Source organism: Eptesicus fuscus, chromosome 15 (genome assembly GCF_027574615.1).
Source record: "Eptesicus fuscus isolate TK198812 chromosome 15, DD_ASM_mEF_20220401, whole genome shotgun sequence".
NCBI classification, from domain to species: domain Eukaryota; kingdom Metazoa; phylum Chordata; class Mammalia; order Chiroptera; family Vespertilionidae; genus Eptesicus; species Eptesicus fuscus.
In genome coordinates, this window is record NC_072487.1 from 70,109,205 (window position 1) to 70,123,801 (window position 14,597).

Consider the following 14,597-nt stretch of genomic DNA (forward strand, 5'->3'; position numbering starts at 1 on the left):
TAGGGATGTGCCTGCAACCAAGGTACATGCCCTTGACCACAATCGAACCTGGGACCTTTCAGTCCGCAGGCCGACGCTCTATCTACTGAGCCAAACTGGTTAGGGCGAACACAAAAACTTTTAAATAAAATATTAGCATATCAAAACCAGCAGTATATTCATAATCAAGAGGTATTTATTCCAGGAATTCAAAGATGGTTCAAATTCAATGAACATATTAGTACATGGGTACAAGCTATGCCAAATCTGACCCACCACCTATTTTTGTGCAGCAAATAAGCTAATAATGGATTTCACATTTTTAAATGGTTCAAAAAATAAAAAATGTTAAAAGCTTTTCTATGGCCATAAAAAATTTACGATTTTTTAAAATTTAAACAAAGAATTTTAAATATTTATAAAATATATGGCAAATATGCACATATGTACAAAGAAATCTTACAAATCAGTATGAAAAATATAAATGTACCAACACTAATAATCATTGCACAAGAAAAGAAAATAATTGACTAATGCATAAATTACTTGTAACTGAAAAAAGAACAAAGGAAAAAATCATCTGGACCCACTAATTTACATTTAGGAAATTCCTGCATTTGTATTTACAGATGAGGCAACTAAGGTTCAGAGTTGTTAAATGAATCAGGTTGCTAAAGTAGTCAACGAACAGTGGAAAAATTAGAATCCATCCAGCGAACAACTTTCGAATATTATCTTTCACACCAATCCTCTTTCTCAGAGTGTCTAGGATGGAGTTTTCAGACTTTCAGAATTCATTACTAGGATGCTGTTCTCGTAATGTCCACAAAAGGGCGCTATCACAACTAATCCCTTACTGGGGGCTTTTCCCAGAGTGTCCACAATGGGGCACTATTGAAAAGGAGATTAAAAATGGCTGGAGTAAGTGGATGCTACACAGACTCGCTCCCAGGACCAAACTGGAATTACAACTAAAATACAAAAAAAAAGAAACAAAAAACACCCTGCACAATCAACTGAAGACTAGCTGGAGAGAACCCTGGTAACCAAGGACGGAAAGTGGAGACCGCATAGCGCCTGGCTGGAAGGGCGGAGGTGCGAAGGGCTGGCTGGCCGGGCTCCCACATACAGCCCAGCACATAGTAAGTCTCAGTATATGTTAGTCACTCACTAGTTCAGGCAGGTGAAACAGAGGCAAAAGGCCATCGAGGATGAATAATGGGACTTTTAACCTGGGGACTGGTACATGCCCACGGCCTTTCTCCTCTCTTCCTGGACCAGCTTTTCTCTCAAACCTAACTGACCATACTATAAAAGTGTATATATGTAGTACTTATCCAACAATATTTGTCTTTGTTATTCATTATTTAAAGTGGGTGAATATAATATTTCCTGGTTCTGTTTCCTAAAAACAAATTCTCTCTCTCAAGCCCTGGCTGGTTTTGGCTCAGTGGATAGAGCATCGGCCTGTGGACCAAAGGGTCCTGGGTTCGATTCTGGTCAAGGGCACCTACTTTGGTTGCAGGCTCCTCCCTGGCCTGGGCCCTGGTCAGAACTTGTGCAGGAGGCAACCAATCGATGTGGTTTCTCTCTGTCTTTTCCTCTCTTTTCCCCTCTCTCTAAAATATCAATGGAAATATATCCTTGGGTGAGGATTAACAAAAAATAAAAATAATAAATAAATAATAAATACATAAATAAATAAATAAATAAAATGACTTCTATATGCTGCTAGACATAATCATCTTCAGGCCCCAAATGCAGTCTTTGGCTCCAGTTACTTAATAAAACTATTCGTTCCTTCTCCTCTGCTTCCACCATGTGGCCATATCAGGTTATAACCAGCGTTTTCACATGCTCTGGCAGGGTTTGGGATTTAGCTTGAACTTGTGATCTGGTTCTCAGTGAGCATAGGTAGGTAGCGCTCCTCCTTTCCTGGAAAGGCAATATAATAGATAGCCTTCTGCCCTATTGCGATGAATTCTGACCTACGAGGGAATTTTCCCCACTTAAGCAGCAAACATTCACTTATGTCAATTTAGATCAGAGACCAGAAATGACACAGTCCCTGTCCCCAAGGACTTTATAGTCTGACTAGATGACCATTGCACGAATTCGTGCACCAGTGGGGTCCCTCGGCCTGGCCTGTGGGATCAGGCCAAAACCAGCTCTCTGACATCCCCTGAGGGGTCCCAAATTGTGAGAGTGCGCAGGACAGGCCGAGGGACCCCACTGGTGCACGATTGGGGCCAGGGAGGGATGCAGGAGGTTGGCCAGCTAGGGACGGACCGAGGGAGGGCTCCAGGGCATGTCCCGCCCAGTTCTGATCAGCCAGACCCCCAGCAGCAAACTAACCTACAGGTCATAGCATCTGCCCCCTGGTGATCAGTGCACGTCATAGCGAGCTGTTGAGCAGCCTTAGCATATCATTAGCATAGTACGCTTTGATTGGTTGAGCGGACGACCAGACACTCAGCATATTAGGCTGTTATTATTTAGGATATGTAAACAAACAATTACAATTCAACTTTGGCAACCACACATGCTGAAGATGGGATTACCCTACAGGAAAGGGAGCCAAGGTCGTTCCAATCACCAGGACGTTCACCTCTCATACTTAGGGAAAACTTTACATTTTTCATTAAATTAAATGCAAAATGATAGCAGGAGGCCAACAGTAGATAACTGAGACATTTCTATGTGTTAAGCAACGCGCTAAGTGGTAACTCACAGACCTGTCTTCCAACCTCTGTCACTCCCACTGTGCAGGTAGGTAAACCAAGGAACAGACAGCACTAGAGCCAGGCTTGGAGTCTTCAAAAACTTCTCTTAACTGATGTCACCGTAACCTGTGGGAGCACACACCGTGACATGACTGCTTCTTTCTGAAGCGGCCAGAAAGACTCGGGGCCCAGAGAAGACGTGAGATTTGTTCTTTTTTTTTAATCATCATCTGAGGATATTTTTCCATTGATTTTTAGAGAGAGTGGGAGAGAGAGGAAAAGACAGAGAGAAATATCGATGTGAGAGAAACACATTGACTAGTTGCCTCCTGCATGCGCCCCACCAGGTACATGCCCTTAACCAGAATAGACCTGGAATAGAACCCGGGACCCTTCCGTCTGCAGGCCAATGCTCTATCCACTGAGCCAAAGCAGCTAGGGTGGATGTGAGATTTGAACTGAGTTTTGAAGTATAGATGGGGTTTTCCAAGCAGTCCAAAGGGATCCAGGATCTTGGATAAGGCTCTTTTTTCTTAAGTGGACACAGGCCCTGTAGAGAATGGATAGTGATAAAGATGACGTTTTTGGAATGTTTACTATGTGCCACACCATGCTGAGAACTTTGGCTCATTGAATGAATCCTTGCAGCAACCCTGAGATAATCACTGTGATTGTCCTCACTTCAGGAACTGAGGCATGGAGGGGGTGAGTTTCTTGCCCACGGAGCTGGCACAGCCTATTCCAGAGCGAACACAGGGTATGCCACACAGGCAGGAAAACAGTCCACGTCTCAGTGAGGCTTTCATTCCAGAGGAAAGTGAGAGCTGGAAAACTCCCGAGACCGTTTGCAAGAGACCGGTGTTCGTGTCTTTCCTTCCCACAACTCCACGGCTAACAAGGAGAATCATATTAAACAGGAAGAGAAGTGACCTGAGTCCTCTCCTTTCTTCTGTGACAGATGCTGTCCCTCACCTTCATCGATAGGTCCACGATTCTCAAACTTGATCCCGCCTCGTGATCCCCTGGAGGACTTAGAAGAAGGGTGCGGGGCCACTTCCAGAATTTCTGATGCAGTAGGTCCAGGGAGAGGCCTGAGAACTTGCATTTCTTTTGGTTGTTGGTGGTGGTTTTTTGTGTTTTGTTTGTTGTTGTTGCTAATCCTCACCCAAGGATATTTTTCCATTGGTCTTTGAGAGAGAATGGAAGAGAAAGGGAAAGACTGAAATACATCGATTGGTTGCCTCCTGCACGCATCCCCAGGCCAGAGAGAAGCCTGCAACCAAGGTACGTACCCTTGACCGGAATCGAACCCAGGACCCTTTGGTCCGCAGGCTGACGCTCTATCCAGTGATCCAAACCGGCGAGGGCAAGAATTTGCAGTTCTAACAAGTTCCCCAGTGAAGTGGCTGCTCTGGGACCACACCTTGAGAAACACGGTCACAGACCCACCCAAGAAACAGGTATCGCTCCCACTGCAAAGGTGAGGAAGCTGAGTTTCAGGAAGGCTAGGAACCTCGCTGGAAGCTATTCTGACAGCAGGATTTGAACCCTGATCCGACTCCAAAACCTGTGCTATTTGCACTATACCGGAGTTGGTGATTTAATGCTAGGATTTTCCCACGCCGTGTTTGTTCCCTTTTTTATAATTTTCCTTCTTGAAAGGCAAAAGCAAGGTTCTGTGAAAGCAAAATATATTTTCATTTCCAATTAGACCAAAAGGTGGCTTGTGAAAGCTATTTTTTTAATTGATTTTTTTTTTTTTTGAGAGGGAGAATCATCAATGTGAGAAACATTAATCAATTGCCTCCCACACATGCCCCAACCAGGGATCAAACACGGTTGTGCCCTGAGTGGGAATCAAACCCTTTTGGTGTATGGGACACCACCTGGGCCCCCTGGTCAGGGCTGAAAGCTATTTTTAAACATTCCTGTTCATTATCCAATAATTCATCTTCTAGAAATCTAAATGATCCAAAAGATAGTCCAAAATACTAAGAGTTTTAGCAAAAAAACTTGGCCTCTAAATATCCAATTTAGATATTTGGACTAGTGAATAAATTATGGTATATCCAAATAATGGAATATTATGAAGCCATTAAAATTATTTATTTAGAATTTTTATATGTCAAAGTACTTATGATATAGTATGAAATAAAACAAAACACAGAATTAAATTCAGTAAGTTCTCAATGTTATTAAATACAATGAAAAAGACTGAAAGGAAATAAACTAGAACACTGGCAATAGTTGTCTGATTCTAATAATTTTCAGTACTTTCCACACTTTTATAATGAGCTTTTCTTTTATCGATTTCAGAGAGAAGGGAGAGGGAGAGATAGAAATATCAATGATGAGAGAGAATCATTGATTGGCTGCCTCCTGCACGTCCCCTACTGGGGATCAAGCCTGCAACCCGGACATGACACATGCCCTGAGTGGAATGGAACCATGACCTCCTCATTCATAGGTCAACGCTCAACCACTGGCCAGGCACAATGAGCTTTCATAATCAGAAAAACCAAGCATTTTCTCTTTTATAAATATATTTTATTGATTTTTTACAGAGGGAAGGGAGAGGGATAGAGAGTTAGAAACAACGATGAGAGAGAAACATCGATCAGCTGCCTCCTGCATACCTCCTACTGGGGATATGCCCGCAACCAAGGTACATACATGCCCTTGACCGGAATCGAACCTGGGACCTTTCAGTCCGTAAGCCGACACTCTATCCACTGAGCCAAACCGGTTAGGGCCCAAGCACTTTCTTTTTGTTTATTAACTACAACAGATATTTTCAGGACCCATCATATAGTTAGTCAATTCCTAAACGGTCAGGCAAAGCGAAACTGAGAATTTTAAAGCTAATATTTAATTCCAGATTACATTTCCCTGACCCTAAAATGTACATTTTTTAAAAGCAAAAAATAAGAGGAAAAAACATGTGACAATCACTAGTATAAATACACAGAAAGAAGACTAGAGAGATACCTGTAAAATGATATCAGAGATTATTTTTGGTTGGTGCAATTATAAGGCTTTTAAAATCTTTTTAACTTAATCATTTTTATAACATTTTCTACAACGAACATCCACTAGTGAGTGACAGCAGGATTTGCAATAAAAATTCTGTGTTTTTCTTTTTAAGCGACAACCAACAAGCAAACTACAGCACATCCATATGATGGAATATCAACAGCCATTTACAAAATGTTGTAGAAGAGTATTTAGTAACGAAAAACGGTTTGCTATATTGGCTGACCATACTATAAACAGTATGTTCAGAATGATCCCCTTGTCTTAACAACAAACAGAATGTCTACAAAGAAAACACCCTGGGAGGAAAGTTTTTTATTTTTTTTTTTTAATCTACATTAAACAAAAAATTAATTTATTAAATAAAAGAGAAAGAGATGAGTATGTTATTGAAAGATCCTCCTCTAAAAAGGCTTTCCAGCTCCACCCAGCTCTCATCGCTAAGTCAAACTGGGCTTCCAGGCGGTCAGCACGGATCCTTCCTCCTCCTCTAGACTTTGTGCTTGGGCGGCACATGGGCCCCAGCAGCAAAGGCCACCCTCTTTCTTGATGGGGCAAGTGCACATCGTCTAGAATCTTAGAACAGGGTCTCAGGGGGGATATTTAACCGCCTTCTTGGACTATGGGTCTGATTACAATTAAAATATAATTTACAATCATTTGATGATGGAAATGTACTATTTACAAGTAACACACTGTAGAATTAGACGCCCAGCCCTGGCCAGGCCTCTGAGATCATCTGAAGACAGTTTCCAGGACACAGTCTTTAGGTTGCCATGGGAACAGTGAGTGGAGGCAACAAGGATGTCGTGCTGGAGAATCTGGAGTAAACAGTTCAAAAGCCTGCTTCCCCGTTACACAATTTTAAGTCGCTTTATTGCGAGCCACGCGATGATTCGGCATTCTGATTTAATCTAAGACATTCTTGACTTTACATATAATGAAAGGGACTACAAAGAATAGCTGCAGAGCCAGAAGACACAGGAAGGAATACAAATAAGCACAGAGAGGTATCTTCCAGCCCAAACAACGAGAGATCTGCGCCACCAGAGTCAGCTCAGTCTATTTCCAGATCGCTGTCCTCGCTGTGGCAGGTGGCCGAGTTCCGCACAGACGTCCGCTCCACGACTTCCTTCACGGGGAGCAATCCACACTCCTGCAGGAAAGCTTCAAGGTCCACGGCGAAGAAGTCTTCGCCCAGCTGGTCAGTGACGCGAACGAAATTGCCAACCAAATCGCCCCCCTTGTAGACCAGCAGAGCGGGAAGGGCGTTCCTGGTGAAGCGGCGGCTGGCCCCGATCACCGAGCTCTTCACCCGGCAGAATTTGACAGCGGGGTACTCCGAGGCAAGGCAGATCATGCAGCCATGCATGGCATCGGTCCCCGGAATGCCGTCCTCGTAGATGTGGACTATGATGAGGGTGCTTTTCCGTTCTTTGTCAATCATGTCTACAAACCTCTCTCCGCTGGGGATCTCAAACACCTGCCGGAACTGGGGCCCCCTGTGGAGCCGCCGCCGCATCTCTTCCATCCGCTGCTTCCGGTACTGCTGCAGAAACTCCTCGTCGTCCTGGTCCCCGTTCATCATGGCCATCTCCTTCAGAGTGATCTGCAGGAGGACCAGCAAGTGAGCATCCGAAACACAAACCCAACACCCGCAACAACAGTTCACGTGTACCACGTGCTTATGACGAGAGAGGCAGGCACTATGCTCAGCGATCCACAAGTGTGACACTTCTGAATTCTTATGCTAACCCCATGGGAAAGGGGCCTTTCTTTCCCCACTTTATTTTTTGTTATGTTGATTTTCTTTAAATGTATCTTTATTGTTGAAAGTATTACAGATGTCTCCCGCCCACACTTTTTTTTCCCATTGACTCCCTACATCCCTTCCCTCTCCCCCAGGCCTTCACCACACTATTGTCTGTGTTCATGGGCTATGCATATATGCATGTAAGTTCCCCAGTTAATCTCTCCCTACCTTCCCCCTCCCCTCCACCTATTTTCCCCACTTTACAAATGAGGTTCCAAGACGTGAGATCATTTGCACAATTCACGTAGGTAACAAGTGTAAGGTCAGGAATCAAACTAGATTATTTTAAAACCCAGGCTTTTAACTACTGTATTAATATTGCTTCTCAAATCCAAATAGGCAGCATCAGATAATATCACTTCACCAGCTTTGCCTTTGTTGTCAGTCCTGACAATAGATTATTTTATTCATGGTTTGTTTTTGTTGAATAGGCAACAGGACATTAAGGAACTTTAAAAAGAACACCCATAATCCCAGCCCTGCACACACACATGCACATCCCACACACACAGTAGACAGTCACATGCTGAAATGGCTTTTGTTTATAATAGCAGTTGTGGGGGTCAAAATTAAGCTATGACCTGCTTTTGCCAGTTAGCATTATCTATATCTATATCTATATCTATATCTATATCTATATCTATATATAAAAGCCAGTTTAACCGGTGGACTGGTAGCTATGACGCACACTGACCACCAAGGGTCAGACGCTCAATACAGGAGCAGAAACCACAGGCATGGAAACATAGAACAGACTGATGAATCTCAGAAGTAAGGGGGGAGGGAGGAGGGGGGGAAGAAATTAACCAAAGATCTTATATACATACTAGAGGCCTGGCCTGTGCCTTCTCACAATCCAGGACCCCTCGGGGGATGTCGGAAGGCCAGTTTCAGCCCGATCCCCACAAGAGAGCCCAAGGGACCCCACTGGTGTACGAACCCATGCATGGGGCCTCTAGTTATATCATAAACACTTTGTGTTTTCAAATATTTTTTATAAAACGATCCATCATGTCCCATATTTTGCTTTGCCACACCCCTATTTCTGGCATCCAGGTGGTGTCCAGTTCTGTTCTACCTCACACAACTCAGCAGGGCAGGGAGAGCCTCTCTCAGACTGTCATGTCATCATGTGACACAAATCAGTATGAGGAAGCACGGTGAGCAGTGGGCACACGGCCCTGCAGCCAGCTGAAGTTACTAAAGTGTCTTGCTTCTCCTGCTCTAGTGCAGTAAGACAGCCCTGCCCTCGTTACAAGGCCTAGCTCTGCCTAACCTGGCACAGATTAGAGGGTGGAGGCTGAGGGACCACACTAGATCAGAACACATGTTACTGCACCACAGCCAGTCCCGTTCTGAATTCACTGTTTTGCTTATCATTCCCAATCTTCATCCCACCTCAGAGCTCTACACTCTACCTCAGCCTACCCATTAGGGTCTTTGTTTGAGTCTAATGCCCTGACATCATCCTTCTGGTCAAGGTGAATGGATCCTCACTTAAAACTCTTAGCGGCTTTTCCTGATCCTGGCTGGTATGTCCAGCCATGAGCTTCTCTGGGTCATAGCCAAATTATCTCAGACACTCCTAGGCATTCATCTGTGGTCAGAGGGCATGGGATGAAATAGAGAGGCCTTTTGATACTGGGAATACAGAGAGTCAGTGACCTCATTCCATACATCTTCTATTGTATTGCCTCACTGGCTTCCAGTGAAACAGAGAAACACCATGAAAAGAGCAAGAAAATCTGGCTAGTTGTAAGTCCCCTCCCATCTCTAAGCACTGGTTTCATCATCCAATAAATGGAAATAATACCACCAACCTCAGAGGATTATTTCTGAAGGCCCAAGGTCAGAGTTCAATCAAGGACAGGAAACTCACATTTACTGAGCACTTTCAGTGGACCAGGCACTGTGATGGGGATTATACCCACACGGCCCTGCGAGGTAGGGCCACTGACTTCATTTATTCAATGAAAAGCCAGACTCAGAATGGAAGAGACGTCCCCACATCACTAGTGGCTGAGCTGAGATTCATGCCCAGGTGTGTCTGAGTTATGACATGACGCTATACGTTCCCCAGCATGACAGCTCCTTGGAGGCCACATCGAACACCCCATACCTCCTGAATCATTAACCCCAGTTGCAGCCGCCAGGGCAGCTCCGGAGAAGAGCCAGGGTTTAGGCATTACCTTCCCACTGATCTTCTCCTGGAGGTCCTTCTGTTTCCGTTGCTCCTCCTCTTCGTCCAGCTGGGACCTGCAGGTCATTGACAGCTTCTTGATCAGCTTTTCCACCTCCCGACACTGCTCCTCCCTTTGCTCTGTCTCCAACTGTTTGAAGCGGCGCCAGTCATTGATCACACCTTTGGGACCTGAGTCAGGGGTGAACACGGAGGTAACCATGGAGAATGGGCAAGGAGTTATGGACCAGCTCACATCGGTCTAAAGCTCCCCCCATCGACTCCACAGCGACGCTCACAGAGGGCAGCGTAGTCTATACACAATGATGTCCATGCAGCATAGTTTGCCATACCTAAAGGGCCAAGCTAAGGGTCCAACGTTAAGAGATGCTATTTAATTGATGTTAAATAAATTATGATTCACCTACCCAAAGGCAAGTATAGGAACTCTTAGAAAGGGGTAGTTCTGTTTTCTGCCATGAAAGATGTTCAAATATATTAGGTAAAAAAAAATAAAAGGGGAGGGGAGGGAGCAAAATGCAGAACACCATAGAAAAAGAACTGTATGTTCATAGAAAAAGGGCTAGGAGGGTGTTAACCTTGGTTGTCTCTAGGTAGCAGGATCTAAGGGGACCAGAGAGAGAACTTTTCCTTTTCCTTCCTACACTTCTGTATGATCTGAATTTTTATAACATTATGGCAGGTTGTTCTGTTATTCGAGCTACCCCCCACACCACCCTGCCCCATGTATATAACCTTGTCCCTTGCCATGTGACTTTCTCTGGCCAATGGATTCTGAGCAAAATATGTATGAGCCATTACATGTCCCCATCAGCCCTCTCTTGCTCCCTGAGCTTGGCCATGAAAAAGGCATGTCTTTCAGCTAGTTCCCAGGAGGAGAGGACATGTGAAGCAGAAGCAGAGCTGCTGCTGACCCCACATGGAGCATGCAACATGACTGAGAAATACACAAGCCACTGAGCTAAGAATCTATTAAAGAAAATACTACCGAGAAATGCTAAGAAAACCTGAATAAATAGAAAGGCAGTGCCTTATTTCTGACTAGAGCGACCCAACATCACACAAGGGTGCCAATAACCCCTAAGTTAATCTACTTATTTGGTGAATTCCCAGTGAAAATACATGATTACACATATGTGTGCGTGCTCCTAAATTTGCTTTGGAAAAACACAAAAGTAAAAGTTAGGAAAATAATGACATAGAAGAGTACTGAGGAGGGACTAGCCTTACCATACTAAAACATCATAATACCATATTTTAAAACTGTGATTAGTACCCTAACCGGTTTGGCTCAGTGGATAGAGCATTGGCCTATGGATTGAAGAGTCCCAGGTTTGATTCTAGTCAAGGGCATGTACCTTGGTTGCGGGCATATCCCCAGTGGGGGGTGTGCAGGAGGCAGCTGACCAATGTTTTTCTCTCATCGATGTTTCTAACTCTCCCTCTCTGTAAAAAATCAATAAAAATATATATTTTTTAAAAACCTGTGATTAGTACAGTAAAAGACAAATCAATGGATGAATGAATTTATAAGTGTAAAAAATAATAAAATCATAAATACAATAAGAAAAAGCATGGGACAGTTTTTTATAATCCTAAAGAAAGGCCTTTTAAGTAAGAAACAAAATTAAGAAACTATAAAATAATGCTTTTAAGTACATAAAAACAAATATTTCTTGCCAGGAAAAAAACTCAAAGTCAAAAGACAAACAAAAAAATATTTACACCTCATACTATAGATTAATTTCCTTAATATATAGCTCCCTAAGAAGAAAAAGACCAAGCAAAGCACTCAATTTTAAAATGAGCAAAGAATATGAAAATCTAACGTTATGAAAAGAGATTCAATATCACTCTTAAAAATAGAGAAAATGAAACTACAATGAGTTACCATTTGTCATCCATCCGATGGCAAAGATTAAAAAGTGTGGGAACAGCCCTAACCGGTTTGGCTCAGTGGATAGAGTGTTGGCCTGCAGACTCAAGGGTCCCAGGTTCGATTCCGGTCAAGGGCATGTACCCTGGTTGCGGGCACATCCCCAGTAGGGGGTGTGTAGGAGGCAGCTGACTGATGTTTCTCTCTCATCTATGTTTCTAACTCTCTCTCCCTCTCCCTTCCTCTCTGTAAAAAAAATCAATAAAATATATTTTTTAACAAAAGTGTGGGAACAAAGCAGGAGGGCAAGTGTACGGAGAAACACTGTCCTCCTGGCTAAACTATAAAACAGTGCCACCTCAACTTGACAGCAATGTGGAACTACTAAAATGAAAAAAATGTAAATATGCCATTTCTAGGAATTTATACTACCAATGTACTCATACCTATGATTTATGTGTTATCAAACAAATACTAATTTGAGAAGGACTCAAACCCAGGCCAGTCTGTGTTCATTGCCGTGGTGCTATGCATACACGTTTGTATTGTGCAGTAACGTGGCTAGAAGTATGCACAGTGAAATGACAACATCAAATCTCTGTAAGTGGGGCTGGAATTAGAGGGATTTCATTAGGAGACTTCCAACTGATACATATTTACCTGACATTTTTAAACCTATTCCCAGAGCTCAGGGATTTCCAGTACCTGTGTTAACAGAGATGCCTTCGCCTGCCAACTTAGCATCCGCAGGCATCGAACTGCCGGCCAGGGCACCCCTGCCTCTGTCCTTGTCCTTGTGGTCGTCCTCATCCTCACTGCTGCTGTAATAGTACTGCAGCTTCTCCCCCAGCAACTTATCATCCAGGGTGGTCATGGTGCCTGGGAGAGAGGAGCAGACATATCAGGCTCTTTGCTGGCTTGAACCAGGCAGACTTGAATCTGAAGAGCAGGAACTCACTTGTGCTGAGATCCCACTGTTTAGAGGACCCTAAAAGCGATTTTTTTTTTTCATCAGCAGGATCTCAACAAATCCATATCATGACTCTGTGTGATAGGGTTAATCATGTTTGTGTAGAAGGTAAAACGGAGGCTCAGATAAGGAAAGTTTCTTTGCCAAACTTCACAGCAAATGGTGGAGCTGGGTTCAGGGGCCCAGGGAGGCCTGACTACAAAAAACTGAAGGTGTCAGCCCTAGCTGGTTTGGCTCAGTGGATAAAGCGTCAGCCTGCAGACTGAAGGGTCCCCGGTTCGATACTGGCCAAGGACACATGCCTGGGTTGCAGGCTCGGTCCCCAGTAGGGGGCGTGCAGGAGGCAGCCAATCAATGATTCTCTCTCATCATTGATGTTTCTCTCTCTCTCTCCCCCTCTCCCTTTCTAAAAATCAATAAAATATATATATATTTTTAAAATGGTGTCAGCCACAATCTTCTGAATAAGGGACACTAGTACTTAATAAGTGCAGTGGCTTGAAGTCTACTCACTGGAGGTTTTATCTACACATTTAGATTTAGGTTCTCCTATCAATTAAGACTGCTGGGTAATTGAAACACTGGGGAAGCATCCTCAGGAAAAATCTCAAAAAGGATCAACAGGATGATGCTGAGTCGCTAAGTCAATCACTTGCCTGTCTGTTGCCTTCAGCCCAGTCAGCACACGGAAGGCTTAGATGGATGAGGTCTGAAGCCCTGCCTACTCTGGCTAAAAGAAGGGCCCATGACAAGATTTTACTTCTTTCCAGGCTTTTAAAGGACAACAACTGGAGCCAATACTCTGCATCAGAAGAAGCCTGGGACATTTTGAGAGAAAGGCACAGCTTAGCCCCTCGCAATCTTGCTAGCGGATCCAGCAGGGAGGGTGAAAACGGTAGCATTCCTTCCATGAAGCTTAGCAGTACTGTGTTTCCTTCATTCCCCGAGCCTGTTGCACTCCCTTACACAGTGACTCGCCCACAGGGCAGGGAGCTCTAGAAAGCAGGGACCTCTAACGCCCAGCAGCAGGCCTCTGCACCATTTGCCAAGCCCAAATGGAGACAGACTGGATGGGTGGGGGAACCTGGGGACGCCAGCAGGAAGAGGGGTGCACAGGAGGCAGGGTTGAGAGAAAGGAGCAGGTGCTAAGAGGAGGGACAGAACCAAACCTAACAGGTGTGGAGGGGCCAAGGTGGTGCACCGTGGGCCGAGAGCGACTGGGCGGTGGGGCGCTCGGTGAGGACGCGGCTCATAGAGGGGTTCGCGGAGGAGGCGGGGCCGCTGAAGGGAGCGCCGTGAGAGCGGGGCCAGCAGACGGGGTGGGGCAGAGGGCGGGGCCTGCAGAAGGGCTGGCGGGGAAGGCGGGGCCGGTGGAGGGGCTCGCGGAGGGGCCAGCCGAACCTTTGTGGGAGCCCGATGGAGGTGGGGCCAGCGGAGGAGGCGGGGCAGGGAGATCGCGGAGACCACGGGGGTCGAGGGCACCGCGGACAAAGCTGGCTCGCCCACCCCCCGTATTCCACCCGCTTCTTCCCCGCTGACCTCAGCGCAGTTACCCGGCCTAGCTTGGTCCGGACCCCTTCGGGCTGGCAGCTCCGGACACTCCGGAAGAAAGGGAGCGCTCAGTTGGAGGGGAGAGAAGTGGGTCCGCGCCTGGAGCACCGAGAGAAAAGCCGCCGCTGCCCGGACTGCGCTGACCAATGGGCCGGCCTTCCTGTGTCAGGGCAGAAGCACGCAGCCCAATTGGAGGAAGCCCCTCCCGGGCCGAGGGCGGGGCTACGGGTCCCACTCTGGGACAAAACACCTCGACGATAGTAATACGCTTTCGTTTTCTTTGTTTTTTTTAAATACTACGAAAAGCTGCATTCTATATGCCCAGCCTTGAACAGTAAAAACATTTATTTCGTTACCTTTGAAGTTTTCGAACTATTCCATATACATATTTTAATAGACCTTATTCAAACCTGAGGATGTGTTTTTATTGATTTGAGAGAGAGAGAGAGAGA

The 14,597-nt window shown here is 45.1% G+C and overlaps 1 protein-coding gene across 4 annotated transcripts; it reads right to left on the reverse strand.

The window, feature by feature from the left end:
* Nucleotides 1–5,549: 5,549 nt before the first annotated feature.
* On the reverse strand, nt 5,550–14,300 carry PDCL (phosducin like). 4 transcript variants are annotated; one of them, XM_054727406.1, is made up of 5 exons: nt 14,148–14,300; nt 13,251–13,412; nt 12,330–12,503; nt 9,738–9,919; nt 5,550–7,344 (listed from the first exon to the last, which is right to left on the reverse strand). In XM_054727406.1, exons 3-5 carry the CDS (start codon nt 12,496–12,498, stop codon nt 6,793–6,795), a joined length of 903 nt encoding a protein of 300 aa, XP_054583381.1. In that variant the 5' UTR covers nt 12,499–12,503; nt 13,251–13,412; nt 14,148–14,300; the 3' UTR covers nt 5,550–6,792. The 4 variants fall into 4 exon arrangements, with proteins under 4 accessions (XP_054583381.1, XP_054583380.1, XP_054583382.1 ...); XM_054727405.1 differs by having other exon boundaries at nt 14,134–14,300; XM_054727407.1 differs by lacking the exon at nt 13,251–13,412.
* Between the last annotated feature and the right edge of the window lie 297 nt (nt 14,301–14,597).

Bases quoted from the DNA above. Each gene is read 5' to 3' on its own strand.
- PDCL (XM_054727407.1), bottom strand. From the start codon at position 12,498: ATGACCACCCTGGATGATAAGTTGCTGGGGGAGAAGCTGCAGTACTAT. The intron at 9,920-12,329 runs GTACTGGAAATC...CCCCTGACTCAG, and splicing joins AGGCATCTCTGTTAACACAG to GTCCCAAAGGTGTGATCAAT. The intron at 7,345-9,737 runs GTAATGCCTAAA...GTCCTCCTGCAG, and splicing joins AGGAGAAGATCAGTGGGAAG to ATCACTCTGAAGGAGATGGC.